Source organism: Brachionichthys hirsutus, chromosome 3 (assembly GCF_040956055.1).
Source record: "Brachionichthys hirsutus isolate HB-005 chromosome 3, CSIRO-AGI_Bhir_v1, whole genome shotgun sequence".
Classification (NCBI taxonomy): Eukaryota; Metazoa; Chordata; class Actinopteri; order Lophiiformes; family Brachionichthyidae; genus Brachionichthys; species Brachionichthys hirsutus.
In genome coordinates, this window is record NC_090899.1 from 11,243,255 (window position 1) to 11,270,525 (window position 27,271).

Genomic DNA, 27,271 nt, shown 5'->3' on the forward strand with positions numbered 1-27,271 from the left:
CCCGTCACCAAATAATGTATGGGTATTTGTCAATTACAGACACGAAGCCAAATGAGAAAATCCACTTTAGTGCATATTCACGTAGTCTTGTCGCTGCAGCATCTGCATCTCCTACAAATGTTGCCTTGAAAATTCAACAACAAAATAACTTTTGGCTTCCTAAAAATAAGCAGGTGCTAATTGACAGCTGTGTGGCAGATTCTGTCATGTAATTTCACCTCAGGGAAGGTGAAAAAAAAAAGATTGAATCAAGCATCTATTAGTGCAGCATGACACTGAAGGACAAATCCCGTAATTGGTGTTTTAACTTTTACAGGGGTATATATCACTCCATGAAAACACACTTAAAAAAATCTACTAATTATTGGCTTCACTTGTTTTAACTGCAAGACAAAAATTGTGTAGCAATACGGTTTTGCAGTAAAATATTTTGCAATAACAATCAATAGCAGCAACTCCAAAAACATTAGCAGAGTCAGAGAGGACACAGAGATGCAAGACATTTATTTAAATGAAAATCAAGAGACATTAAATATATTTTATATCCAAGATGGGGCTGGGAATAAAAACAATGTATTCCTCCAGTTGTTGCCAAGATCGCCGTGCATCTCCGTCGCCTTCTTGTCAGATTCCGCTAGTTGTTGCCTTGCAGAGCTTCCACCATGAACAGCTTCCCGAGGTTCTGAGATGTGAGTTCCTTCACGTTCTGGCAGTAGTTGTTAACTTGCCCTGTTGGAGGATTGCCAACGGAATGCAAGCACCCCCACACAAGAACACAAACGCACACACACAGAAATGTTCATACATACAGACACAGGGTGGGGGTGGGGGGCAGAGCAAAACATCAAATTAGTGGGGAACATGTAGAAATCAAATCTGCTGCTGTCTAAAGGTGTAGGAGAGCTGAGAGAAAGGGGCAGGTCAAATGGGGGATTGAGCCAAAATAATGTCATTTTTAAGATAGTGGCAGAGATAATTACCAAACAGAACCTGAGCTCCTGTGGGAGAAGCAGAGGTGGCTGATCGAGTCTGGAATTTGTGTGTGTGTGTGTGTGTGCGCACGTGCCTGCAATAAGCAGTGTGTCCATGCGTGGTGGGGGCTGAGGAGGCTTGAACATTTTGCTGATGTCCTCCTCCAGCAGTGGCGGCTCCCCTCTGCTCTGCCGCTGGGCGTTCTCCTGCTGCCGCCTCTGGACGTACTGGAGGGAGGAAAGGAGAGATTGCAAAGGGAGTAGATTGTTAAGGAGAAAATGGACATGGGATGAAAGGAAATAAGGAAAAGAGTGGGAGACGAGAGTATCGGAAAAGAAGGAAAAGTAATAAGAAAGAGAGATATAGTTTGAGATGTGAAGATAGCAGCCAGTAGGGAGAGGAAACGGAAGAATGATAAGCAAAGGGCACAATAACAGAGAGGAAGTGAGATGTAAAGACATATGGTGATGAAAGAAGCGATAGGGGAGAAAGATTGTTATAGTTATAAGTGCTGACAGGGATGGAGTGATTTGTGAAGGGCTGACAGTCAGTAAATCAGTGAGGTCTCTGGAGAACCTAAAAGCCTTAATTTAGAAAGACGGAGGACAGACTGGAAAAGACCGGTGGACTGGAACAACGAGCGCTTTCATCCAGACATCCCTCGTCTGACTGAAGCTGGGAAAAATGAGTGAGATAGGCGAAACGTGAAAAGTAAAACGACTTGTTTAAATGAGCCGTTATTCCTTAAGGGTTTTATTCCAATAAGTCACAAATCTAAATGATACGGAGCACAAATTACAGACAAGAAAACAGAAATGGAATGGTCTGCTCTTGTGCTGTACTTTCTATGTTTATTCCAGGCTTAGACGTATAAAGATTAAAGTTTGGACACACTGTCATTCAGTGGTTTTTCTTTATTTGTGTTAGTTATTATTGTTAATTAATTTCTTTAAGTTTTGCTGTGTAACTGTTGCACAATTTTTAGAAAGGAAGATACTTGAATTTTAAAATGTTTCCGACACGGATAGGATTGTGGGAAACTTTAAAAATGGGCTGCAAAATATCCTGTAGTGTTCTACATTTGCTGTTGTTGCCTCGGTGCCTGCATGCGTTAGTTTTACAGACGGCGGTGATTTCTAAACATTTTTCTGTAGTTTTCTTCTTTTTTTTTTTTTTTACTCCTCTCACCAGTCTTCCCAGGGCCGGATGCAGAAGAAGCATATTCACAGCATGCTGCTTGAACGGCCATACTTCATGCTGGGAATGATGTTTTTCTGGAAGTGCCTTGTGCTTGGCTCCAGTATGATGGGTAAAAATGAATTTTGTGTCTGGTTTATCAGTCTCAACAGAACAAACTCTGTTTTTAGAAGCAGGGCCAAAGTTGAATGGGGTCCAATGGGGTGTCGTGGTGGTTGTCGTTTGTTTTGTTTGTTTTCTGGTAATGAGTCTTGGTGTTGATATCATGGTGATTTTGTTGGTCTTCTCGATTTATCAGGGTCTGTTCGGGCAGTCTGATCAGGACTCATTAGCCGCAGCTACCCTTCCAAGGTTTTCAAGTGTTTATTTGCTGCTTGCATTTAAAAAAAAAAAAAGCGCCACAGAAGTAATGACTTTGAAACGGTGTTGTCTCGTCTAATGATAACTGAATCGTCTCATTAACCAAAATCCCCTTTCTCTGTTCATAAAATTAACACTATCTACTCTGCAAAGTGTTGCATGCACCTATGGCTTGGAAAGAAAAAAGAACATATAAATTCTAAATTGTGAGGAGCAAAACCTACACTTCCTGTTATGAAAACTTTATTGGACGGATTGTGCCTGGCAACGAGCTATTAGTCGAAATCAGAGAACTATAAATGAAAAATGGAGTTCTCTCTGATTGGCATCTTTTTGCTACTTTCTATAATGATTAATGGGGTTCCATTTGTCGGGGAAAGAGCCGGGTCAATATCACAAGATTGCATGCAGCAAGCACTGGAGATATCTGAACAGTGTAGAGGCGACTCAGATTCTGTGTCTCTGCATGTGTTGTTTGTTTACTGTAGAAAACGTGAAAAAGGTAAAGACCGTTTAACGAGTTGTCGGCATGATATTGTGTATTAGAGGGCATGCATGTGAGGTTTGAAGCTTGGGGCTGTGATGAGGGATGATGGATCATAACGGCTGTAGTGTGGGTGATTGTCCCGGGGTTGTGTGGTGACGTGGGCGTTTGTTTCTTTGTGGTCCAAGTTGCGGATGCCTGTTATGCACATGGTGGACCTACCTGTGGCCACAGATGCATGTTTGTGTTAAGCCTGTGTAATGCTTGTGGTTTCACCGGAGGAACGGTGACTCAACCCGTATTCTTGTTCAGACAGTTCAGCGTTCACACTTTCTGAAAAATATCGGAATTATGCAGTTGTGTGAATGCAAGAGTACGGTAGGTTTGTGGGTGTGCAGTTGCCGCTCATCAGTGATTCATCTTGGATGTCAACACAATCATTTTATCGATGGGGGTGTGCAGCGCTTTCTGTTTGCATGCGCTACAGGATCTGGCCGGTGTTGAAGATGCAGAATGTTTGTGGCTGACTATTCATCTGTGCATTCTGTTCTGCTCTTTTTTTGCGGGGGTGCTTCTGGAAATGTATGCGCTTGTAGGCGGTGTGTGTATTTGTTAAGTGTGTATTTGTGCACCAGGACCAGTTGTCTTCCCAACAGACAGACAACAAAACGAATAATCATTCATGTCTTTCCTCTCCTGCTCTTTACAGTTCCCGTGATGGTTATGATGCATCAATCCACATCACAAAAGAGATAAGCAGGAGTTCAGACTAAAACGTCCTTTGTCACAGCGATATAAATGGCCGTCTTGTTGATGTATTGCTCTTGGCGATGCTGACAGTGATTCACTAAGTCCTGTTTGAGTGACAGATCGAAGGGTCATCAGATCAAAATATACGATGCAGAAATGTATAATGCTGGAAAGTGATCATGGTCGCATGTTCTCTCCTGACAAGTGTGCCGAAAACAACACAAACATAAGATACAAAGTTGTCGACGAGACTTCTGAGCTGGCATGTATTTTAGTGACAGTTTTAACTTTTCATTTAAGCGGGATGATCCAGGATGTTTTGGACATGTGACCACATGGCACCCCCCCACCCCACTGAGGCAACGAAGTGACCTCATTCAAGTGAAGTTCTTGCCTTTACACACAAACTCGAAAGCTGGGACAGTGCCATTCAAGGACCTTGTGTTGCAAACGGATACAGCCTTGAAAAGGTAGCCAGCCAGGAAAACCTCAGCGTTGTGCAGATATCCTTTGATGCAATATAAGTGGCAAACAGGTGAAGCAAGCAAAACTCTTCAGGATACAAAATGTGCTCCAGGAAAGGGACAATATCATCCATAGTGCAGGACTTGCATCAGAATCCTTCCGAGAGTATGTAATTACATGCTCACCACATCACACCCACAGAGCTGAGGCTTTGAGAAGCTAGACATTGTAAATGTTTGTGTGTCTGTATGTGTGAACAGAGCACTGAGCAGCAAAGCAATATCCATATGCATCAATGTGAGCGTAGCTGTTAGATGGATATGCCATAGATGTTATATATTAAGGTGCGAGCCCGGATTACTTTTGTTCTGTGGGTGAGTTAACTGGCTTGCTGTGATTATAGCACATACCGACGGTCTCCACAGCTGAAACAAGTCCAACTGCTGCCTCCCTGCAGAGTTCCTGGCTGCGTGTGATTGACCCTGTGTCTGTATGTGCCGATTGTGACTCTTTATACGCAAGATGGTGTTTGAGCCGTTGCTACTTGCTCTCTCCCCCGCCAAGTCTAGATGTGGTTTGCACTTTAGTTAGTGAAAGCTGTGTGGATGCAAGTTACCTGGTGCTTCTGCTGCTGAACCTTGCTCACGTTGCGGCTGTAGGTGTTATATTTGACAATGTCTTGGCTCATGTCATCCACTCTGTCCATCAGAAGCTGAAGGCTCTTCTCCAAGTGGTTGCTGGAAGAAAAACGTCAACATGTCATTCCCAAACCTTTGCCGTTTTCGTGGAGTCAATTTTTAGATAGACCCTCCTTCCTGCAACACATCACTGCAGAAAGGCCCGTTCCCTTTCAAGCAACAACTATTAATGCAAAGCAGCTGTAAGACGTCCCTTCGGATAACTATTGTGGCAGCCAATAGAATGCTACATCCAATTTTTTTGACAATCCATGTTTGCCATCCAGTCTGACCTCATCTGTGAGTTCGCCTCCTTCGAGAAATATCGCACTGTGTATCCCGAGACATATGAAATGAAACATGTTCCTCCAGGGATCTGACGGCATTCAGACCTCAGGGCACTTCTTCCTCTCCCTGTGCTACAGCTCTGCTCTGGAATAACATCCCCAGTGTTTTTTCCCCTGCACTGCTATGTTGAAACTCAACCAACATTCCTCTTCTCTCTCCCGTGAGCTCAGTGGTTAACAGGATGTCTCGCAGCTGCCTTAAGTTCTACCTTGATAACTACAAGCATGTTCCATCTCAACTTTCCTCTCTGGAGTTATGTTGTTTCATATGTGAATGTCTGGGTGCTGCATAATACACCATAAAGTGTGAGAAAATACATGCCGTTTATTTCAATGACAATTGTGACCGCAAACACTGCCAACACTGTTCTGGCTGTGAGCGCACTTGCATTGGTTTGTGTGTGTGTTGCTTTGTTAGCATGATTGTGTGGCGGAAGAGTCATTTGGATAATTTTGACACACTCTGCTGTGAGATTTTTAATTTAGTCATTTTATAAATCAATCAGCTGACTTTGGTAGCAAGCTAAAAACAATCCCGTCTAAAGATACGTTGCCCATCCTCAACTTCCTCCACTCAAAGTCAAAAGAAATGTGTGTCCATGTACACAGATGCCCTTCACAGCCAGAAAAAAATGCTCTGAATGTAAGCAAAATAAAACAAAATGCACCTGTGTTCAAATGTGCCTTAAAAAAAACACAATTGCATGCACAATATTTTGTTTCAAACATGCAAATTTAGAAAGCTAATCTTAGAAACTATGTTTGAATGAACCGATTTACAGAGACACAAATACACGTGATTACATGTCGAAAAAAAATAATGATGCAACCATGTACGTGCTGATAACACTGCTGATTTATTATATTGTTTTCACATGCCTTTATTATTGCCTGTGAATGAAATCAAATCCTCGACCTAAGTGCCAATCTGCTACCCATTGTCTCTCCACAGTTTAGATTTGCACGACCATCCTTTTTGCCCATGAGGAGTTTATCAGTGTGTCAGGCCTCCATTGTGGTGTCAGAGCTGTAAACATGAAAACTGATGGCCCAGGACCAAATCTCGCCATAACACTTCCCCCACTGTGTCCCTCCAACTGTGTCAAAATTGATTCTCGCCGACAAAAGCCCATTTTAAACTATTTCATCAAGCATTATTGTAGCTGTTTTGTGTGGGGAGCATTCATAATATATGCAAAGGAAATCGTTTACTCAGAGTGGGATCCTTGAAAACATCTGTCGTTTTTGTACGTGTCAAGAAGTGTGTGTGAAAGAGAGAGTGAGCGAGAGCGAGAGATATTCAGTGCAATAATATTATTGCGTATTCTTAATTTCTTTTGTAGTTGCCGTTACTGACGGAGGTACAGCAATGACAGTTAAAAATAGTCAACCTATTTGAACCGACTTCGGTGATCTTTCAGACTTCTGCAACAACTGGCAGCACTGCAAAAATTGCACGTTCAATAAAACAACCTACCGATACTTTACACAGCGTCTGGCCGCACACTCCAAAGGCGTTTAATTATTCATACAGGTCAGAGAGCCGTACAATCAATCATGCATTAGAAATCAAAATCTACTGGGGGGGGGCTTTCCTGTCATCATAGATTCTTCTTTCCCGTCAGGTTCAAAAACGTCCCATTCAGTATGAATGTGTGTTGTGGTCAGCTTTACACAGGACAAAAGAGACAAACACTAAAACTGTATTCACTTAGGAGCAAACATGAAATGACATTCAGTAAATTGAAAGTTCAGAGGGGAGTTGTTTAATAAAGCTGCCAAGGAAGTGACTTCCATTCTTGTAATGAGTGCTTTAAGTTGATGAAGCCTTTTTTAACTGATGGGCAGGGACATAATATGGATCCGTGCCTTGCTTCTGTGGCAGAGTAATGTGTGTTAAATAGGACAGGAAATGGCCTCGACCTAACATTGTCCGAACTTAAGTTTAGAGTATTACCTGGGGGACGGGACATAAAACAAAAATATATGCTGAAATCAATAGTTTTAGACGGATTTATTATGTGACTTAGAACAATATAGCAAATTAACTTTGTGTTTACTACCAGATCCAGGGAAGAAAGTATTTTCAAAGCCCATCCCATTGGCTGTCGGTCTGTCAAAGGTCCTTTTGGAACAATTCATTTTATTTTGAGTCTCGACAACATTTGTCAAAATCTTCGGTGACCCTGCTTCCATTTGTGTCTCTTCTCACCTTTCTCACTTGCCTCATTCCCCTCAAAGCTAATGTGCTCATTAAACAGCCACCCTCTCCCCACACTAGTTGCCCTTACTGAGTACGCATCATCAGGGTCGAACAGAAAGCTCCGTTTACATGGCCATTCCTTGCCCAGCATTTCTATGCAGAAAGGCAATTACATTAATCAGACGGCCGGTAATGGACTGGTGACTTGCTTATTCTAATAGAGCACACAGAAAATATGAGCTGGCTTATAAGCCGATCTGCTGTGGATATATTTTGAGGCTGGCGAAGACCATGTAAGATGGCCACCACACACAGAAGGCTTCGTGGCCTGCCATAAATAAAGGCGAGTTTGTAACACTTCATTTGCTGCGTGGCATTTCACTGCTGTTTGGGAGGAAAATGGGCAAGCAACATAAATTAATATTCATGCTATCCGTCACCACGATCAACAACATCATCCGTAGTAGGAACAACTCTGTTTGCTGAGAAAATGCATTCACTCCGCCGTAGACGACATTGACAAATTGTGCCGCCGATTGGAAAATGAGACAAAAAGGGAAAACATTAAATAAAACTCATTACCATTATCTTTTTCTTGAAGGGGTGGAAATGACAAAAGGGTGGGGCTGTCACAGTCCAATACAATAACAGAAGCTGCATAGAAATCAAGCAACAACTCACACAACAGGAAACTATTTCATTATGGCCGACATGCCATCGATAGTCGTGACGGCAAACTTACGGCCGACGGCCCAGGCTGCTGCTTTCTTCATTTCAGGTCATATCAAGCGCGATGTTTCAACTTTAGAGTAGACATTTGGAAAACAGATCAATATGCAAGGAAAGCCAGGAATCCCACTTCTGTGCATCTGACAATCTCTAAATAATGACTGTGCTGCTGCGCCGCTCGGTTGGCCAGGTGCATGCTTTTGAGCCGTTTATAGGACGCTTCTTTTTTTATTCATGACTTGTCTTAAAGGAGAAAAAAGGCAGTGACTCCTGATGTGCTATACTGCCATGTACAAGTAAGAGCAGTGTGTGCATAAGTGTGTAAATCAGCACATTGACTTGTTATTGTGCTAATTTCTCACACCTGCCCATGGGAAGCTTGCCAGCTGTTGTTCCACTTGCACCGGTTTATCTCCATAAATGATTGCTGATAAATTCTCCTGAGACTGATGCCGAGTGCCTCTGAGATCTAAATGCTAGACTCAAAGAGTCAGTGAGCTGATACTTGTTCATATTGTGTTCACTAGGGATGGAATACAATGTTTATTAGCAGGCTCTCTTTCTGACTAAATTTGCATTTAAATTTTTATGCATTATTTATTGTGGCTAGGTCTGGATGAGATGTACTGAATAAATATCTAATTCTAAGACAAGGGCACTTTTTCCGCATGAGGTCACAACAGCTGTGGAAGGGTGCATGGCTTTGTGTATTTTAATGAAAGCTGTGTGGGATACTGTGTGGGCCTCTTTTATACAGCCGGTTCAAGGGGGCTGGTGCATCTTTATTCCTTCCAAAAGTTCTGTGTAATTGTGGCACAATCTCTATGGGAAATAAAAGGGCTAACGTGTCCTCACTCATCTGGCGGATTGATATTTGTTTTAAAGGATTAGGATGTTATTTATATTTTCATTACAATCATTGGATTCCACGGAACTGCAAACAGTCTTTTGTGCCTCTTGAACGGTTAGCCCTTGTGAAAAAGATGATATTTTTCACTTGTGATTTCTGCAATCAATAACAGATGTAAAAGTGTATATAAAAACATAACCGTGTGCTTCAACCTGCAGCTGATGTCAGATTAGCGTATGGTGTCGTTTCAGACTAAATTAAAATTGCTCTGTTTGATGTAGTGAATGTGTGTGTGACCCGTGGCAATATTGTGACACTTTTGTGCATTTTTAATTGGACGTTCAGTTAAAAAGAAAAGGCACAAAAGCCTAGAAGTGTTTCTAAAGAAAACACATTAATATTGCTTTGTGAGTAAATCTAAGACAAAATACGTCAATAGGCTCGTATTCTTTTGCACAAATCTGGTACACTAGAAGTTTGAAAGACACAGATTAATGCAGAGGTGTTCCCTAATGTCAAATCAATTTAATTTGGAAGCAGCTCTAATTCATACCATTGAAAGCTGCCTCCAGGTTTAAAGAGATACCAAGGCACGGTTTTAAAGCCTGTTAGACGCTTGGAGACACTATTCCTTGAAAGACAAGTATGCACTGTGTTATGTTAATTATGTGCAAATGAATCAAATTAAGGTGACACTTTATTAAACATCGGTTAGTCTGAGATGATGTAATTTCTACCAATAACATTTCATTTGCTGGCTTTGAGTAATTTTCAGACATGCTGAGGTCTGACGGTGAAAGCATTATGGGATGCTGGATCTTATTCAAGAGCTTATGAAACACACACACAGACGTCATCCTGAAGGCAGACGATGCGGCGATGTAAAAGACGCGTGATGACGATGGAGATGCAGCATGAAATTATCGATCAACACGACCGTGGTGTCCACGCAAGTGATTTGGCACGCCAGTACGAGTGGAGTGCATCGACGATATGTACAATCCTCAACAGAAGGATGCTATCAAGAACACAAAGCCTTCCAAATGCATAACTATTATCTCTAAGATTATGTAAGTCTACGTATAAGGTACAATTACAGAATAAAGTGTCTACAACCATCCAATTCTCTCTTCCTCCCCTCTTAATTTATATGGGAAAATGTGATTTGACATACGAGCGATTCGAGTTACGCGATCGGTCCTGGAACTAATTATAGTCATATGTCAAGGTATTACTCTATGATGAAGTTTAGCTCTGTGGACTATTGTGATAACCTCATACAACACACCAGAAGACCATGCACCAATATCTTGGCAGTGTTATTCTCCCCTGAGAGACCTGTTGGAAGCCGTTTATCAAGATGTGCTGTACTTGTGTTCTCCGCCTTCTAACCAAGATGTTTGGCCTTGCGCTCTTTTGGCAAATTCGCTGCATGAGCTCACGTCTGACCTGCTTGAGAGGTTGAGCAGTTCGTGCTTGTCGGCGACCGTTGACTTGTCCTCCAGGTCCCACATCAGCGCGTTGATGAGGTGGGAGTTTTTGATGACAATTGGCACCTCTTCAAACATATTTTCAAATCCAATGCTAGCCTTCTTTAAGCTGGAGAAAAGTGGAGAGAGCCAAAGGAAAAGATAGTAAGTTGCATTTGGGTTTTTTTTGGCAATGAGAGTATAAACATGATACTGAAAGATTAAATACGAGTTTTCATGACTGCCCAACAGCATTTAACATCTCCAAACAAAGCATCATATAAACCAGCCCAGGCAAAGGAAAGGGTTGGGGATATTAATTATGCATTTTATGCATTTGACAGAATTAATTAGCACCACTGTGTTTTTATTGTTCTTCTGCACATAGCCATCTATGTTACATTAAAACTGGAGGGAACATTATCTTTTATTGTTGTCTGTCTGGAACAACAATTGGTTTTAATGGGACCAAAACCGCACTGCACAAAATATTGACGCAGAACACTCCACATAAAAATTAATCTTTGGTGGAAACTAGGTAGAACCATTGCAAATTTAAAAATGTTTAAATTAATAGAGAGGTGCATGGGGTTAATAGTCTGTCTATCGCTAGTTCTAATGCAATTCCGTGTAATTTCACATTTGTTCGAGGGCAGAGATCCCATCAGGTCTGCTTTTGAGATTCTTACAATAAAAGCTGCCTGTGGAGCATTGCACCATTAGAAATTGGTTTGTACTTCTCAGTAAATTGCACCTCAACCACATAAAAGCAAAATGAATAGTGTTGAGCATGTTGCATTTAGATATCTGAAAACCGTTTGATACAACGTGCCCGTATCCTCCAACTCAAGCAAAGTTAGACTTGGTCGCCTGAATGACTTTTTTATGGGTTCTACTGAGAAGTGTGCCAAACGCTGACTGATCTTTAACCACCTCGTCAAGCTACATCGTTGTCTCTCTCTTACACGGACCTGTTAACACAAAATAGAAGTTCAAACTTTGCTTAATGTCGCACATAAATTCAATAGCCCTGACTGACTGCCTCGGTTCAAGCTGTCACTTGTGCACGGCCCATGAGCTACAAATTAATGTCTGGGTGTATAATAGCGGCTTGTTAGATGCATTCAGCTTGTTATGGGATCAATGGCCTTGCTACATTATCTCGCCATTTGCGCCTTAGCAGAAACAGAGTCGTTTGTCATGCTTCCCTATGTAAGTGTAAACAATCGTCTTATTTTGATAATGTAACTTTGAAAATGTCCATCCATCTTCCTTTTTTTTTTTTATTTCTTTGTCCATCCATCTTCCAAGTATGGCAGCAAACGTAGACTGAGGCAAAGGAAAAGGGTCATCTTGCCCCAGAGTCTGAGTGAATTCACAAAAAGCAGTATGGATAATAGTAATCTGCAATGAGAATATATATAAATGTTTTTCTTGTTTAATAAATATTGGCTAAATTATCTATCTGCCGAGCTAAAATATGTCTTGCATATAATGACCTTTCCAAATGCCTGCAAAGCAATCTGAAAAGGCATCTATGAGGAAAACCGAAGGACAGCACACAGAGACAAATTGCTCGACCCTAGTGGACGCTGATGCTCGTCTTAATGCCATGCTCGTTCCAAGTTTGGCCCCACTGGACGGAGCCGAAGGTTGACTCCACAGACCGACTAATTTGATGCATTGCATTGTGTGCTCAAGTGGCGGCTATTGACGACTACCTCTATAGCCTGGCAGACTTGGAGGGCAATTCAAAGGGATGGGTCTATTTAGCACTCGTCTCCGATTGCCTTTCATTTCAAAACAGTGCACCTTATATTCAAAGCTTGTGTAACATCAAATATGTGAATATGAAAGATACTTTCTACACTCATTGTGGTGAATGGTTTAGCATCTTCAAAATAAATGAATTAATGAGTCAAGGAAGCATTATTCAGATTGAGATTTCCAGTCTCCTCTGAAAATAAGATGACAGAGACAAGATTGTTGCTTTGTGGTGATATTGTCCTTTCCTGCTCGGAGCGGGCCTCTTTCAATCACAGGTTTTATTGGGAACACTGATAGCTACAGATTGGAGCTGTAATAAATCATGGGAACTAATGAAAAGCTGCAGAAAATGGGAAGGATCCTGACTCTGGGCCAAACACACAGGGTCAATAACAGAGTGGCTGGAAATAGAGACACACAGGTAGAGAAGTACAGAGGAAACGGGGGGGGGGGGGGGGGGGGGCAGTGAAATGATCCCTTCTTCCTTGAAATAAATGCACTTTGTGGATTTAAAAATGTATATCTGAAAAGGTCGAATGGGCAGGAATTTAAAATATCCCAGACTTCTTCACCAATTACTTGGATTCTTAAGAGTGCGTGTGTGTGTGTGTGTGTGTGTGTGTGTGTGTGTCCATGCATGTGGAATGCCCAAAACCGCCAGGGAAAGAGTACTCTCATTACATTCATTTTTAGCTGCAATTAAAAAAAGGCAATTATGATAAGCCTTGGGGTCAGAAAAACCGAAAACATGGTATACATTCATTTGTAAGGCATTGACAAACTGATCAATCATCAGAATCAATCTCGAACTGCTACTAAAGGCTTTCCTTGTGGACACAACCACATATTTGGATCCACAGAAGCAGCAGAAGAGAATATACAAAGAATTTCAATGTAGTAAGCCATGCTCGTCCATTGTGTTTCTTCATGTGAAAATGAAAACGCATTGCACATTTCTTTGTGCGTTTCTACTTCATGTAAACAGTGACATAAGTACAGTATTTATATTTTTGATTTCATGTTCCGCTATGAACTACTTACCCCTCAGGAGTGAAATCTTTCTCTTTGCAGATCTCCATGAGTTTTGGAGTAAGCCTGTAAGCCTTGAGGGACAGGGAGCCTTGGGCTGTCTTTATCGGGTCTAGAATGATGAGAGTGAGAGAGGCGAGTTGAAAACAAGTACGGTGTATAAAGCTACACTCTAAAGCTGCAGAACAGAACATGTGAAAACAGACTTGCTACAGTTTGTACATCTGTCAGTAAGTTAGTTATCCATGAGGCAGCTAACGTGTGGGAGTGCTTCTGGTGCCATCTGCAGGAAACAACCCAGCCTGAATCTTAGCTACCAATCAGAGCCCAGAAGGGTGGCCATACTTAGAGTGCATTCCTGGCATACATTCTGTTGTTGGTTTCAGGAATATTGAAACCATTTAAAGCTAAATGTTTTTTTAATAGCATAAAATAATATGGTGAATAATGAATGTAACAATTACCATTACCTTCCACTTTAGGCATTTTTGTGCAAATACTTTTAATTATTGCTTTGATGACTACTACTTTTGTATTTTTTGGCTTCTCTAGTGATTGATCATCAAGTCCTTTGCTAACAAAGTCTGCATTATGCAATTTTAGATATATGTTAAGGTTTAATGAATTAGTCTGGCAAACCATAATTCCATGTTATGTTTGAGCCAGAGTTAATCAATTAAATTAGCAGGGAATAATTAAGTCAGGGGTCAATTACACCTTAAAGGAGATTTGATAAACTGAGAAAAGTCTTCAGTTCCTGCCTTCCATACTTTCCTAATCAACAATTCTCCATTGCTAGTTTGTGGGCAAGCTGCTTCCAACTTCTCAAAGTAGCACCAACTGCATGTCCTTGAATGAATTATGTAGCTCTTTTAATGATTCTTGAAGTTTCTGTGTTTCTTTCACCCAGTTTTCTGAAGTCAAAATTGTTGATTTCTCCAAACGACATAAACAGAGGCCAGAACCTGTGCTAACAGGTTTCTAACATGAGCTTATCATGGAGAGCATATTTAACGAATTGGTTTAACAACCCTCTATATCTCCAACCTGCCATTAAATGAATGCCCATTAGCTCACCAGTCAGTATTGGGATTGATTCATCCATCGCCACAAATCGACCGGTGGGCTAATGACAAAGGGACTGGAAAAAAGAAAATCAATTTTCTCTCGCTTTGACTTTAAACAGAGATCATGTCAATTTCCTTTGAGGAGCTTTGATCCATTAAGCACCACATTATTGACTGACATTAACAGGCGCCCTCGTTTAGACTGAGAAGGGAATAATGCCTGAGCGGCCACCTGCTTGGCAGGCCTGGATCACAGGGGTCCATGTGCTCGCTGGACGAAATGGCTCACTGCTTATCATGGATTTGTACCGTCAGAGAACAAGACGGCTCCGGCGTGTCTATGGAGGGATGAGCAGAGCCAGGAGGAATCCTTTGCCCTAGCCAGCAGGAAAACATTGCTGAAAGTGCAGCCGTTTATCGGTCCTTACAGTGATTCAGGTTGCAGCCTTTCTGTGCATGTAAACACTGAGACGTTTTAATTAACAAATATCGTAATTTCATATCAGTGAGGCTTTGAATTACTGCTTGTTACTTATTAAACATTTAATAAAAAAATATATAAGGGAGGAAAACGCGGCACACAGAATGAAACAGACATTTTTTTTCTTGATATCATTAGACTGTTTGATGTCTGTATTTTATTTTGTGTTTCTTCTACTTGAAACCACGTCTTGCCTATTCACTCGAGTCATCCACACACTTAATCTCATACTGTGCTGCCAATCAGATAAATTATTTAGCCTCCATTTGACCAACTGATTGACTTCCCTGCCTGCCTATCCATTGCATTTACTCTGCTTGCATAGTTTCTCTGGCACAGATAGCAAGGCTGAATATAGGTTGTACAAATGCGGCTTCTTTTACAATACATGTTAGCCAAAATGACACAATTTGACTTGTCGAGTACCGTATGTGTTCCATGTTTTAGTTTAATTTACAATTTTGGATAAGCATAAGATCATATTCATAACACAAGAACTCGGGCCTTACGCGGCCTGTACAGAAACACGGTTCAGGTTTGGGAATGGCACTGCTGCCGTTCATCGGTGACACATGCACGGCACTCATCTTTAATTCTCCTTGATGTGCATCGGGTCGCAATAAATACTTCTGCTTGAAACATCAGCCCTCTCCTGAGAATGCCTTACCTCAGCTCTCTTGATTTCCATCACACCAATGACTGTCTGGAGTGTTTATGTTTGAACGGCAATTTATTTTGACAGTGTGGATTTAAATGTACAGTCGTTTCTAGTGACAGCTTTTAATATTGCTGTCATTTAAAGGAATGCTTGCACCGTTTTGCATGAGATTTGTGGATCAGCAATAACAGGCAGCGCTTAAAGCTTTTTACTGCGAGGCTAATGTCATCCATAAGCATCATGTTAGCGGCTACCAGTCACCTCTATGTCTCCCTGTTTCCTGCTTGTCACTGCTTCCATTGCTCCTCTGTTGCTCATTCATGGGCCGCAGCAATGTGCCACCTCCATTAGACATGGCCTCTACTGATGATTGACTGGCAATCAGACGGAAACTTGCACCACCAGTACACACCTGGTTGCCAGCAGCAGGCACAAAATGTTATTTATGCTGATGTTGCATGTGGAAAATATTTGGCCACATGTGATTTTCCACATCTTTATTATTAGAACTCTGCTTGTCATTGTGGATACTTGCAAGTTTCATTTTGAACAGTCACCATTAATTAAAACCTTTGTGCTAACCTAAATTAATCTAATTTAATATCTGTAATATTCTAAACGTCATCATCGCATATATATACTGTTAAAACACAGCTGAACATTGAAAGAATAACAAACTTACTGATAGCACCTCTTATTTTTATACAGGGACAGTGTACAATTAGCATTAACCAAGGAGAGGTGCATTGTACCAGGTTACAGCAAGAATGCTCCTTTCCACCTGTATTCCCTGACCTACCAATTAGGGAGGGAGTAACTCATGCAGACAGGAGGGGGGGGGGGCATGCAAACTCCTCACAGAAAAGCCTAAAGCCCTCAGTAGGATTTGGACTTGACAACTGGAGACCTTCTTGCTGAGAGGTAACAGCACTACCCACTGCGCCGCCAAAGAAATCAACGATTCAATCCCAAACTTGTCCATTTAAAACTGACAAAGTGATAATGATGTTACAAAAGTGTGATAGACTTGGAAAATAAATGTAGTATTTTTGTGATATCAAAACTAAATAAGTATTGCATTTACAACGACCCCACTTTCAATTTCTTTTCACTAATTGGTGACGTTAAAACTCAATCCTGCCTACTGCATCGGTTGTAACGCATCCCACTTGTTTCCGTTTGCTTGATACAGTAGAAGGATCAAAGGGTGTACACTGTGATTTCCTTTTCTTTGTTGCATCACTGGTACAGCAATTCTAATGGATTATAGCTGATCTGATATGTCATGTTAATCAACATTAATACATGTCTGCATCTACTGAAGGAATGAGACATGCAATGAAACTGATTTTGATTGAATTGGGCAACAAATACCAGCAAATATAAAACTGAAAATTGTGTTGCACTTCTTACCATAAATGAGTACAACTGACTCCTCAATGGCATGCTGGTAGCTAAACTGGGAGTCAAGTAGAGCCCGGCTGACAAAGGAGCCATAGTAGGTGGACTGGTACCAGCCCACATGCAGATGGTCGATGTTGACGTGACGCAGAGAACGCATCATCTCCACCTGGTACTGGACTGGAGGCGGAGAGAGACAGGGAGGGAAGGGGGTGGGAGGTGAAAGAGAGAGAGAGAGAGAGAGAGAAAGAGGGGTGACAAACATTCAAATTCAGAATCAACTTCAATCATGTATTTTAATAATCTGAGTATCTTTTCTCCATCTTGAATTGGACACGCTGAATGAACAGAAGGGGGCGTGTGGGCTTGAGAAATACAGTGGAGGAAAAATAAAAAACAATAATGGAGGAGAATCACTCTGAAACAGATTTTAAAAAGGCTTCGTCCTCTATTATCAGGAGGTCGTGATGTATATTTAAAATAAACATCACCAGTTGCCCTTCCATTTATTATGTCAGTAACCACATCCCGGAAGAGGGCGAAAGAAGAAAGGGCAAGATAGATAAACAAACATGCTTCAGCTACTGGGGGAAAGGGCTTGATACATGCAAGGAGAGTCGTTTCATTACCCAAGACACATCCTAAGGATGCGCAGCCGGAAATACAAACAACCTGCCTCACCGGCAGTAAGTAAAAACCGAAGCAAGCGGGTGAAGCAGCATCTCCATGCAGGCTAGCTGGAGGAGGTTGATAAATCATTGTGTTATTGGGCAGCTGTGGCCCCGCAGACCCCAGCCTGTAGAGCACATCCTTCTCCTGTTGGGGTTGTTAAAAGAGAACAAACTGTAGAGGTGGGGAAGCGGAAAGCAGACAAACTTTGTGTGAAAATGCAGAGGAAAAGCATACTTTAAAATTGAGGAAGAAAAGAGAGAAACCAGAGAGGTGGGCTAAAAAGTTGTGTAATGGCCCTTTATTACAAAGGTGACCTTGTGTTTGGGGTTCCTTCTATTGGCTTGAGCCCAGCTCCCGGTGCCGTTATGTAAAGCAGTGGGTGATTCAAGGTAAAATAATATTCCAGCTGATCACTTATGAGCATTTGCCCCGTCACAGTTAACGTGGCAAAACAACTCAGAGCAGCATTACACCAGTTTGCAGTTATGCACACAACACTGACTTACATTTCGAATGAAATATTTAGTCCCACAAATACAATTGAATGGAAAGCTGTGTCCTGACTGGTGCTGTCCTTCTCACTCGCATTAATTTGTTCTGCTGCCTTGGGTTGGGTGCCACACAGAAAACAAATGGTGCTGCTTTGACCACAATTACAAACTCAACACCTGCAAGAATGCAGCATTAGAATGGCAGCACTGAGATGCTGCTTTCAACATACAATGAGGTTTTGTTGAATGCCAACGTCTGGTTTAGAGACCTGGAAGGGGACATTCAGGCAGAAGCTCCATTTACAACCTGTTCCTGCTGGGATGGGCTGGATGAAGCAATCGAGCCATTTAATCTACCGTAATTGCTGAACTATTATGCGCACCTGTGAAAAAGCCGCACCCACTGAATTAAAAAAAATATATATTTTGTACTAAAATAAGCCGCACATATTCGTAAGCCGCAAGTGCATTGAGACAAATGATATTTAACGGAACACGGCTCGTAACGATATCCGCAGCAGGTCTCCAAGGTGAACAGCCTCTGGCATGTTAGAATAAGGGAAGTCGGCAAATCAGATCCGTAACTTCGGGATAAGGATTGGCTCTAAGGGCTGGGTCGGTCGGGCTGGGGTGCGAAGCGGGGCTGGGCTCGAGCCGCGGCTGGGGGAGCAGTCGCCCCGTCGCCCTCCCCTCTCCGCCCGTCGGAGGCTGCGCGGCGCGCGCGCGCCCGCCTGGCGGGGTGTCCCCGTCCCCCTTGCCCCCGTGCCCCTCATCCTCCGTCCGCGGGAGCGCGGTGCGGCAGGGGTGGGGACGCCCGGGAGGTCGAGGGGGTGGGTTCCTTCCCCGCTACGCGGCGCGTCCGACGCCGCGTAGCGGATGGCGGACAGGCGGCGGGGACCGGGTACGGCGGTCCAGCGGCGGCGACTCTGGACGAGCTCCGGGCCCTTCTCGCAGATCTCCCCAGCTACGCGCAAGCGGGGCTTTCCCTCCGGGCGGGCGGGCGTTAATTTTGTAACGAAAATAAATAGTCTTTAACGAAACACGGCTCGTAAAGAAAGTGGGAAAATATACGTAAATTTGCCGCGTCGTTGCATAAACCGCAAGGTTCAAAATATTGGAAAAAAGTAGCGGCTTGTACACCGAGAATTACGGTAGTCTTTTTTGTTTAGTGACTGACATGGTCACAGAGACATAAAGCAGGCAGAGTAAATAGACAAGAGTAAAGGGGGAGAATGGGAGAAAAGGAGAGAGGCTGAGGAAGATGGAATGTGATTTAAGAGGAAAAGAGGAATAGCAGACCATAATTCTCTGGCACGCTGTGTCTGGCATGGTGTGTGCGTTTCCTAGTTGTGATTCTTTAGTGTAGTCGAAAGCCTGCTGGGGGGATGTGTGTCTAGTACATGAATAGCTTGGGGGGGGGGGGGGGGGGGGGGCATGTTGTTTTCACCATTCAGAGACTACCATAAAAATGAAAAGGTGTGAATAAAAACGTGGAATGGATGGGTGGTGAGACAATTTAAGGAAAAATCAAAAGAGAGAGAGATTGAGGAGGGAAATGTTTGTGACCCATTTCGCCCAGCCTGTTCAAAGGGGTAATAGCATGGCTTTATTTCACCTGGTTGTCCTGCATAAAAGGCACAAGTAGAGAATAGGGGCATTGTGGTCCTGAAAACAAGCCAGCAGAGAATGATTCACAGAAGCAAATAAACATCCGTGTCAAATGTAAAAAGGGTGAGGTGGCAGAAAGGGACATAGTTAAGCATTATTTTATTTCAAGTCATATCTCCGTTGCTTACAGAAGGCTGGCAGGCCAATTTGAAATCATACTCTGATCTGGCATTACGTCAGTCAGCACCATTTAATTAGGAGAAAATAAGGCAGTGCCTGCATAATAGTGAATCTTTAGGCCATATTGCAGGATCTCTATGCAAAGGTCTGGCGACAGACTGAAAATGGTCATCCTTTGCTGTGGTCCAGCCACACTCAAAACTCAAAAATGTATTTTGAAATGTCAATGTTACCACTGTAGAGTAAACCAACAAAGTGCATTTCTTGTGAAAACAGGGCAGGAGAGCGTGTTGGACAACAGCTCCGTCCTGGAGCAGGCTGCAAGCCGAACCCAAAGACACACGCACAGCTTGATGAAGAGGGGAGGCGGCATGCCACTTTGCTATTGAATCTGTTCTTCCTCTCTATGCCAATGCGTGCTTCCTCTCAAGTGCTTCAGAAGCATCCATCTGCCCCGACACAAGATCATCAACAATGAGATAGAAGCAAGAAAGACCTCAAGTTCAATCCAACCACCTTACAGAGTTCTTTAAAACCTCAAGGGACTGAGTAAGGTTTGGTAGTGGGTTCCTTTGTGGTTGGTCTAACACGGCTTGTCTCTAGCTGTGCCATTATTTTCTTACTGTTGTGAAAAGGTAATGCATCAGTGTGCTTTTGCAAGCACACAAGAGACAAAGTACAGAAACGGGTATTATGTTTATCATATTTTTTGTTGCTGCCTAACTAAGGCTAAATCACTTTTGTCTTTATAATGTTTCGTTGAAGTAATATATTTTGCTGTTTTTAAGTAACAATTTGTTAGGTTACATCTTTCTCACAGGTTGTGAGTCATTTTCAAATGTATTATTCAATAAAACCGAAACCGAGACTCAAACTCTTTAAGGATGAACCGAACTGATGCTGGTACCGGATACAACTAGTACCAGCATCAACAAAATAAAAATTAGCGCAGGAAAGGTTGCATTAAGTATTCGTTCAGACAGTAAAAGTACAATTCAGCCAGCGGTGTTTCAATTTATAAATCCTGCGGTTTCTCCAGACTCAGAAAACTCTGGTCTGGAAGCTAAGCAGCAAAGTTGCAAAAGCTAACTACACATGCAGACACATAAAATGTACAGAAACATGTTTAATATGTATATTTGCTCATTTCTGCCAACCCTATTGGTGTCTGTTCAAGATTATTTTTGGGAAGTGTAAGTGTGTAAGAGAAGGCGCCAAAAGTAATAGCATGACTTTTAATAAATAAAGGCCGTCTCGGTCATATCAAGGACATTTAAAAATAAAAAAGCTAAATCATATTAAGCTATTTTAGAGGTGCTCTAAATTCACTGTTGAAAGACCTATTGCCCAATAGCAGCAGTTTTAACCTGGGAATAGCTAATTTAACAATTTCATCACGGTGCAGAAGAACCACACCAACTGTTTGCTATTCCTCACTCATCCCTGCTGCCCCGTCGGCTCTCCTACCAATCAATCTGGTTCACGGGGCCAGACATGGAATAAGTCTGCCCATTCCCTTAGCGCTGCTTGATTGTGTGTGCAAGACAGAGGAAAGGGGGTGGTGTGTGTGTGTGCCTAGGCAAAATGAGTGTGTATTTAAAAGAGCATTTGTGAAACCATGAGATTTAGTGCGGGGGCAGAGAAAATTTAGAAGGAAATAATGTACAAGATCAGGATGTGTGCGTGCACAAGAGAGAGAGATACAACAAAGTGTGAGATGTGTGAAGATTAAGGATGCTGTGTACTACATGCTGTACGGTACATGTCAAGTGGGTGCGTGTATTTATGCAGTGGGGGCATTTATCAGCTTGGAACTTGGGACTTTTAACACCTTTGGTAGCCGTAGAAATCAGAAAGGCACTAGAAGTGCATGTGTGTGTGCGCGCGCGTGATTGTGTCTGCAACGAACCAGACAAGTAGCCCATGCTCTAATCCTCGACACAAAAGGTGAACTCGTATGCATCTAAGGGCAGGAGGCCAGGTGTGTGAGCTGATGGGTCCTGCCTATGCTGTAGTCATCAACACACACTGATTTTACAGGCTGATGACAAGATTTTGTTTAGCCTCCATCGTTGATTGAGCAATTCAACTTTTGATCTGAAATACAATAAAGCTAGACAGACAAGAACGTGCAAAAGTATTTTCATAAAACACTTTAATCTGACGTCTGCTGACACTCTACGGGTGAGATGTGTAAAAAAAAAAAAAAATGTTTTGCCATTTTTAATATGCACAATATGCCCAAACTCAACATTATAGAATGTGACGACAGTGATGGTTCTGCGCACCAGCTTTGGAGAACTGCTAATAAACTAAATAAAGTCTGCAGCACAACGGGGCCCAACGTTGTATTTTTGGTGTTGTACCGTAGGAACTGCGTCTGTGCATGCAAATAAGACTGCAGGAACAATAACAGGTACGCATAAAGCAGGGCTGTGTTGACAACTGTATGGGAGTATTTTTTCAAATGTTTCCACTTTGCAGCACGTTTTCAAACGGTTGCACTCTCTGTCCCCAGGGCACATCTGAAAAGCAAGGTGGCTCCTTCCTACTCACTGCAGCTCATAATGAGCACCAATAAAAACGCTCAAAGATGAAAAAGAATGCATAATGCATACGTAAAGTATTAAAAACTTCTGTTTAAAAGAAAATGGGGAAAATAAAATAATCATCAGGGAAAAAAATATATTTCTCTACCATAGTGCAAAACAGTGACTCAACTGCTTGAGTTTCTAAAGAAACTAAAGGTTAAAGTTGCTGAAATGATCGGAATTTAAAGTCCAGATAAGCATTCGATTGATGCGAGGGAGCAGATAGATCATCCTCGTGTCGTGGCACTTCGTCCATCCATGTGTTCATCTGTCAGAAGGAGGGAACAGTGATTAATGTGCCAGTTGTTGGGAAGTAAATGGTGGAATCGAATTGTGGTCTGGCACGGGGTGTCAGGAGAGGTAAGAGGCTAATTTTCAGCAGTGTGGCTATAATGGGATGTGTCTGCCTATTTGTGAATGTGTTTGTGTGTTTGACTGAGCATACCCGCCGTGGTCCATGTTCCACCTGGCACACTGGATTAGGTGCAATTAATCTTAGTTAAGCAAGCCCTGCAGAGAGTACGCCTGTCTTACATGCACATATAAGCACAGACACTGGCCACAAACAGACTCGGTGATGGACGGCTGCAGCCGGAGTGAGAGGAAAGTGAAGCAGCTGCTTTGTGTGCATAAAACGCCGACGAGTTAAACATATGCACGTCTGACAGCGCTGCTTGTCACGGGGCTTCGGTTTGATAGAGGGCATGGGGTGATGATGTAGAAGGTGAAGCTGAGACTGCTTAGTATGCTGGTTTATATTTTTAAATAGAAAACAAAGGAACAGCGTTCCATTTGATCACCTCATCATTGTGCAATTTAAGCTTGTTTAAAAAAAGCATGTAAGAGGCAGAAGATGCATCTAAGTGGATTGATTTAAAGACCTTGAAATAAGAATATATATATACAAATCCAAAATTAAATCAGCAGCAATCATTCTTCTCAGACCCTAATTTTTTGCAGTGCAATCAATCAGCCCCACCCACATCATTTGTCTCATTCATGGAGCCACCTGTGTAATATTAACCTGTACAACCAACAGACAAGCATGAGTAAACAGAGGACCGGCAGGGATTAACACAAACCATTCCAGTTGCAGGAATAGATGTTCCAGGTATGCAGGCCTCCAGGAGTAATAATTCTGCATTGTGTTCGCAGACTGTCACGAGCACTTCAAGAACAACTGGCATAAACCGGTCAAAATAGAGTTAAACTGACCCTCTTGTGGGTTCTGATACACAGGTCAGCTGTTATGAATTCCAGGTTTAGATGGTGGGATTTTTCATAATAAAGCAGCACATGCAGAAATACATATTTAGTGCCCATAATAACCTATTCAAGTGCACAGCTTGGATTTATAACAAGGATTTTTGCGTTTGGGGCGCTCTCTCCTATGTTGTGTGCTTGTTGCATTGGCGAGTGAGCTTTTTACCCCGTCAGATAACAGACGTGGAGACTTACAGTGGCGGTCATGGTAGTGGTGGCAGGGCTGTTCGTTTTATCTCAGTCAGTCAGGGAGGGGCAACGTAAAAATATATATAGAATTAGTCACTCTCAGGAGGGACATCAAGTGACAGCAGCCATTCCCTCCTCTCATAAATAACAGTCTCTTTCTACACAACACATTTTCAGTAAACAAGTGAAAGTAACGCCGAACTAGATAAACTACTAGTTTAACTTCTTTAGATTATTTTTTCCGCCTCCGGCGCACATGGAACATAAAGTTGATCTCATCCTAAATGTGACAGAATGTCAAACAGGGCTTGCGAAATGTTCACCGTTGTTCCTTTAGCGCTTTTCTCATGACTATTGATGAGCCTCATTCCGCCACCTTGCAAAAAGAAAATTCCAGGTGGGATATCAGGTGTCTCCACTTAATGGCATTTCATTAAATGCCGTGCCTCTGGTTGTTGGCTCAGCGTTTGTGTTCCTCTCATCCACGCAGCTTCGCATGCACTTTGGTTTGGACTGAACGAGCACCAGCGATCGCTGTTTGTAGGCATGTTACTGAACATGAAGTAGTTTTAAGGGCAGATCAGGTGCCCACACAATGGAAAAGAATGTATTTAATTAACTATAGATTATTATTATTAACGGCCCAACCCTAGTTTCTACAGAGCTGCATAACTGCCGTAACTCGGCTTTTTTCCTGGTTGTTCTCATTTCTCTAAAACCTTCGATCTACCTATCCTTGCACTTCAACCCCCCCCCCCCCCCCCACCCCACGCGCACACTAAACTTAATGTGGGGCAGAATTGTGATGAGACAAAGGTGCAGATGAATAAAACAGTGGAACTGATGGCGATGGTGACGGCACCCAGGGGGCCCACACTCTTGATTTATGATGCTGGGCAAGTATTCAAAAGCAGACACAGCCTTAACACCCTAACAGCAAGTCTCCGGTCAACACGACACACAGAGAGAGACGGTGAGATCAGATAAAGACAGAAAAGCTGACAGACCCGACAGGAAGCCACAGATGATCGCTGAGGACTGTTAGCACAAATTGAAAATAAAATCTATTACATAAGTGTACATGGCATCTTATACACGCTTATAACATTTCTGCTAAATGTGGGCTGCCAAGTGAGTTCTAGTTCACCTCATTGAGGAAGAGCAGAGAAAATCGAAGGAATCTATTTCCCATTTGGGGCCGGTAAAGTGATCTATTGAATAGCTAACCCCTCGACGACACTATCAGAACAAGAGAGGACTAACGTTTTACTAAACACACACACACACACACACACACACACACACACACACCTGTGTATTTACAGCAAGGAACACCGAAATCATGGCAGAGGCATTTATAATCGCTCTGACTTCAATTAACCCACGGTAACGACGTCTGCCACGGCTAACAATTAAAGTTTCAAAAAACACGGACCACCCCTGCTGCCCCTACTGGAGGTAAAAGCTAGCTTAATTGGGCTTGATGAGCTGCGCTCGTGTTTGAACATTCCTTATTTTCCCACTGACAAACATCCCCTCCCCTTGCCAGTCATTCATTCAAGAGCTAGGCTGATGCTAAAAGGCGGATCTACAGCACAGCAGGCCACTGATTGGTCAGAGAGAAATGAAGCAGCCAGATTCATCCCATTGCCTCCAGATGCATTTCCCAGTCTGTTCCTCAGCCACCAACCTCGCCTCCTTGCAATTATACAAAAGAACAACAAGGAAAACACAAAACAATAAAAGTCATCCTTCATGTGGGCACGGGGAGCATTTAGTTGAGTCGGTGAGGAAGAGCGAGCAGCAGAGAAGCCGTCATGAATGTTAAATCAAGGCAGGTTAGCAGTAAGTTGCCAATCTAACAACAGAAGAAGAGAATAAGTCAGAGTGCGTCGTTTAATAAAAGCTGCAGCCCCTCAAGACTGAGAAGAGTCATGGTTTCTTTCCCCAAGTGATTGACCAGTCACAAATGTTAGCATTTGTGGCATCATGACTGCAATTGACCCTGCTAACATTTTTATGCCATCTCTGGTTACGCTCACATTTAACAGGCTGAACCGGTTTAATCAGATTTTTTTTACAGGACTGTTTGAACACAAAACTCAGATTGGATTTGAGCCACTAATATATTTTGACTGAGCATATATTCAAAGAAAGAGAATAGTCAGATCAAAATGCCTGTAAATGTTGGTACATAAGTGTGAACTGAATCTTCAGCCCGTGAAAACAAAGGTTACATATTTTCTTTTTTTTTTTTTAAGTAGAGCGGAGACACGGCAGCAGCAATTCAGACCATTGGCTGTTCACAGTCTGTTCAGACAGCCAAAGAGGTGTTTGCTATCCTCATCAGCAAAGTGTCCTGCGTGCGTTTGCTACTAGTATATTCTATTTGGTTCAAGAACACTTGGCTGTCTCACATTTATGACGTTGACAGGTGTCCTAATGAAATACTCCGTGAATAAAATCCTGATCTGCTCAGGGGTTGAAAATGGTCGTCTTACATAAAAAAAAAAATAGCATCCACCATCCATCCTCCCATCCCTTCTTGGCCCTGCGCATGATTACGGGGGATATCATTTCCTAAACTCCAAAGTGAATTGAATCCTTCTCAGGCAGACTGCACACACACCCAGTGGCACAGAGATGATCTACGCCGTGGCGTCACCAGGAGGCCCCTTGCCGTCAGTATGCAACGCAACCCATGGATCAAGGAAACGCTTCTGGTGCAAAGTGTTACCGACTGATCGAACTACAATTGATTCCCCTGGCAAAAATCACAAATTGTAAAGATGACAAAAAGCGAGAAAGAACCCGCTTTAGAGTTATGCGATGGCTAGAAGCTCTTAAGGCGCAGACCGCTCCTCACAGCACACAGCTCGGCTTAAGCTACATAAGCACAGGTGTGCACGGCAACGATTCCATTCAGGTTGCGGTACGACATACCAGCAAACCACAAATGGGCTCTGGAATGCTTGCAAACAGAACGCAGCCGTGATTAACGGCCTCACGCTTCACCAGTGTTTGAAAAATCTAATTGGCTGCTTCGAGAAAGATGTTTTAATGCTGTTCTTAGCAAGACCTTAACTGTTCTTACATGCGCTTATTTGATATTTAAAAAAAGTTATAATCACTTGTGGTGTCACTAATATATTTTGAGATATCAAATACTGACATTTACATAACATGTGCCCATAATCAGACATTCATATGATTCTGAAAGCTATTCAAGAATATCCCTAAAAACAGAAGAGTCTCTGGGATGTCAGAAGGATGCATCCGTGCCTCCAGTCCCTCTCAAGCACCTGTCAAAGGAGCTCCCCTCAAACTAAATCTCTGCAGAAATCAGGACACTTCCTATAAACGGGCCAAAA

At 42.5% G+C, this 27,271-nt stretch overlaps 1 protein-coding gene across 1 annotated transcript in view; it reads right to left on the minus strand.

Annotated features, from left to right (window-relative positions):
• Positions 1–489: 489 nt before the first annotated feature.
• LOC137913654 (eukaryotic translation initiation factor 3 subunit H) overlaps positions 490–27,271 on the minus strand; it is a 37,037-nt gene continuing 10,255 nt past the window's right edge. The window contains exons 3-8 of the mRNA XM_068757294.1: positions 16,919–17,086; positions 13,312–13,411; positions 10,484–10,633; positions 4,845–4,965; positions 1,067–1,199; positions 490–729 (exon numbers count right to left, since the gene is read on the minus strand). Coding sequence (XP_068613395.1) covers positions 635–729; positions 1,067–1,199; positions 4,845–4,965; positions 10,484–10,633; positions 13,312–13,411; positions 16,919–17,086 — 767 coding nt within the window. The 3' untranslated portion in view covers positions 490–634. The remainder of the gene's footprint in view (positions 730–1,066; positions 1,200–4,844; positions 4,966–10,483; positions 10,634–13,311; positions 13,412–16,918; positions 17,087–27,271) is intronic.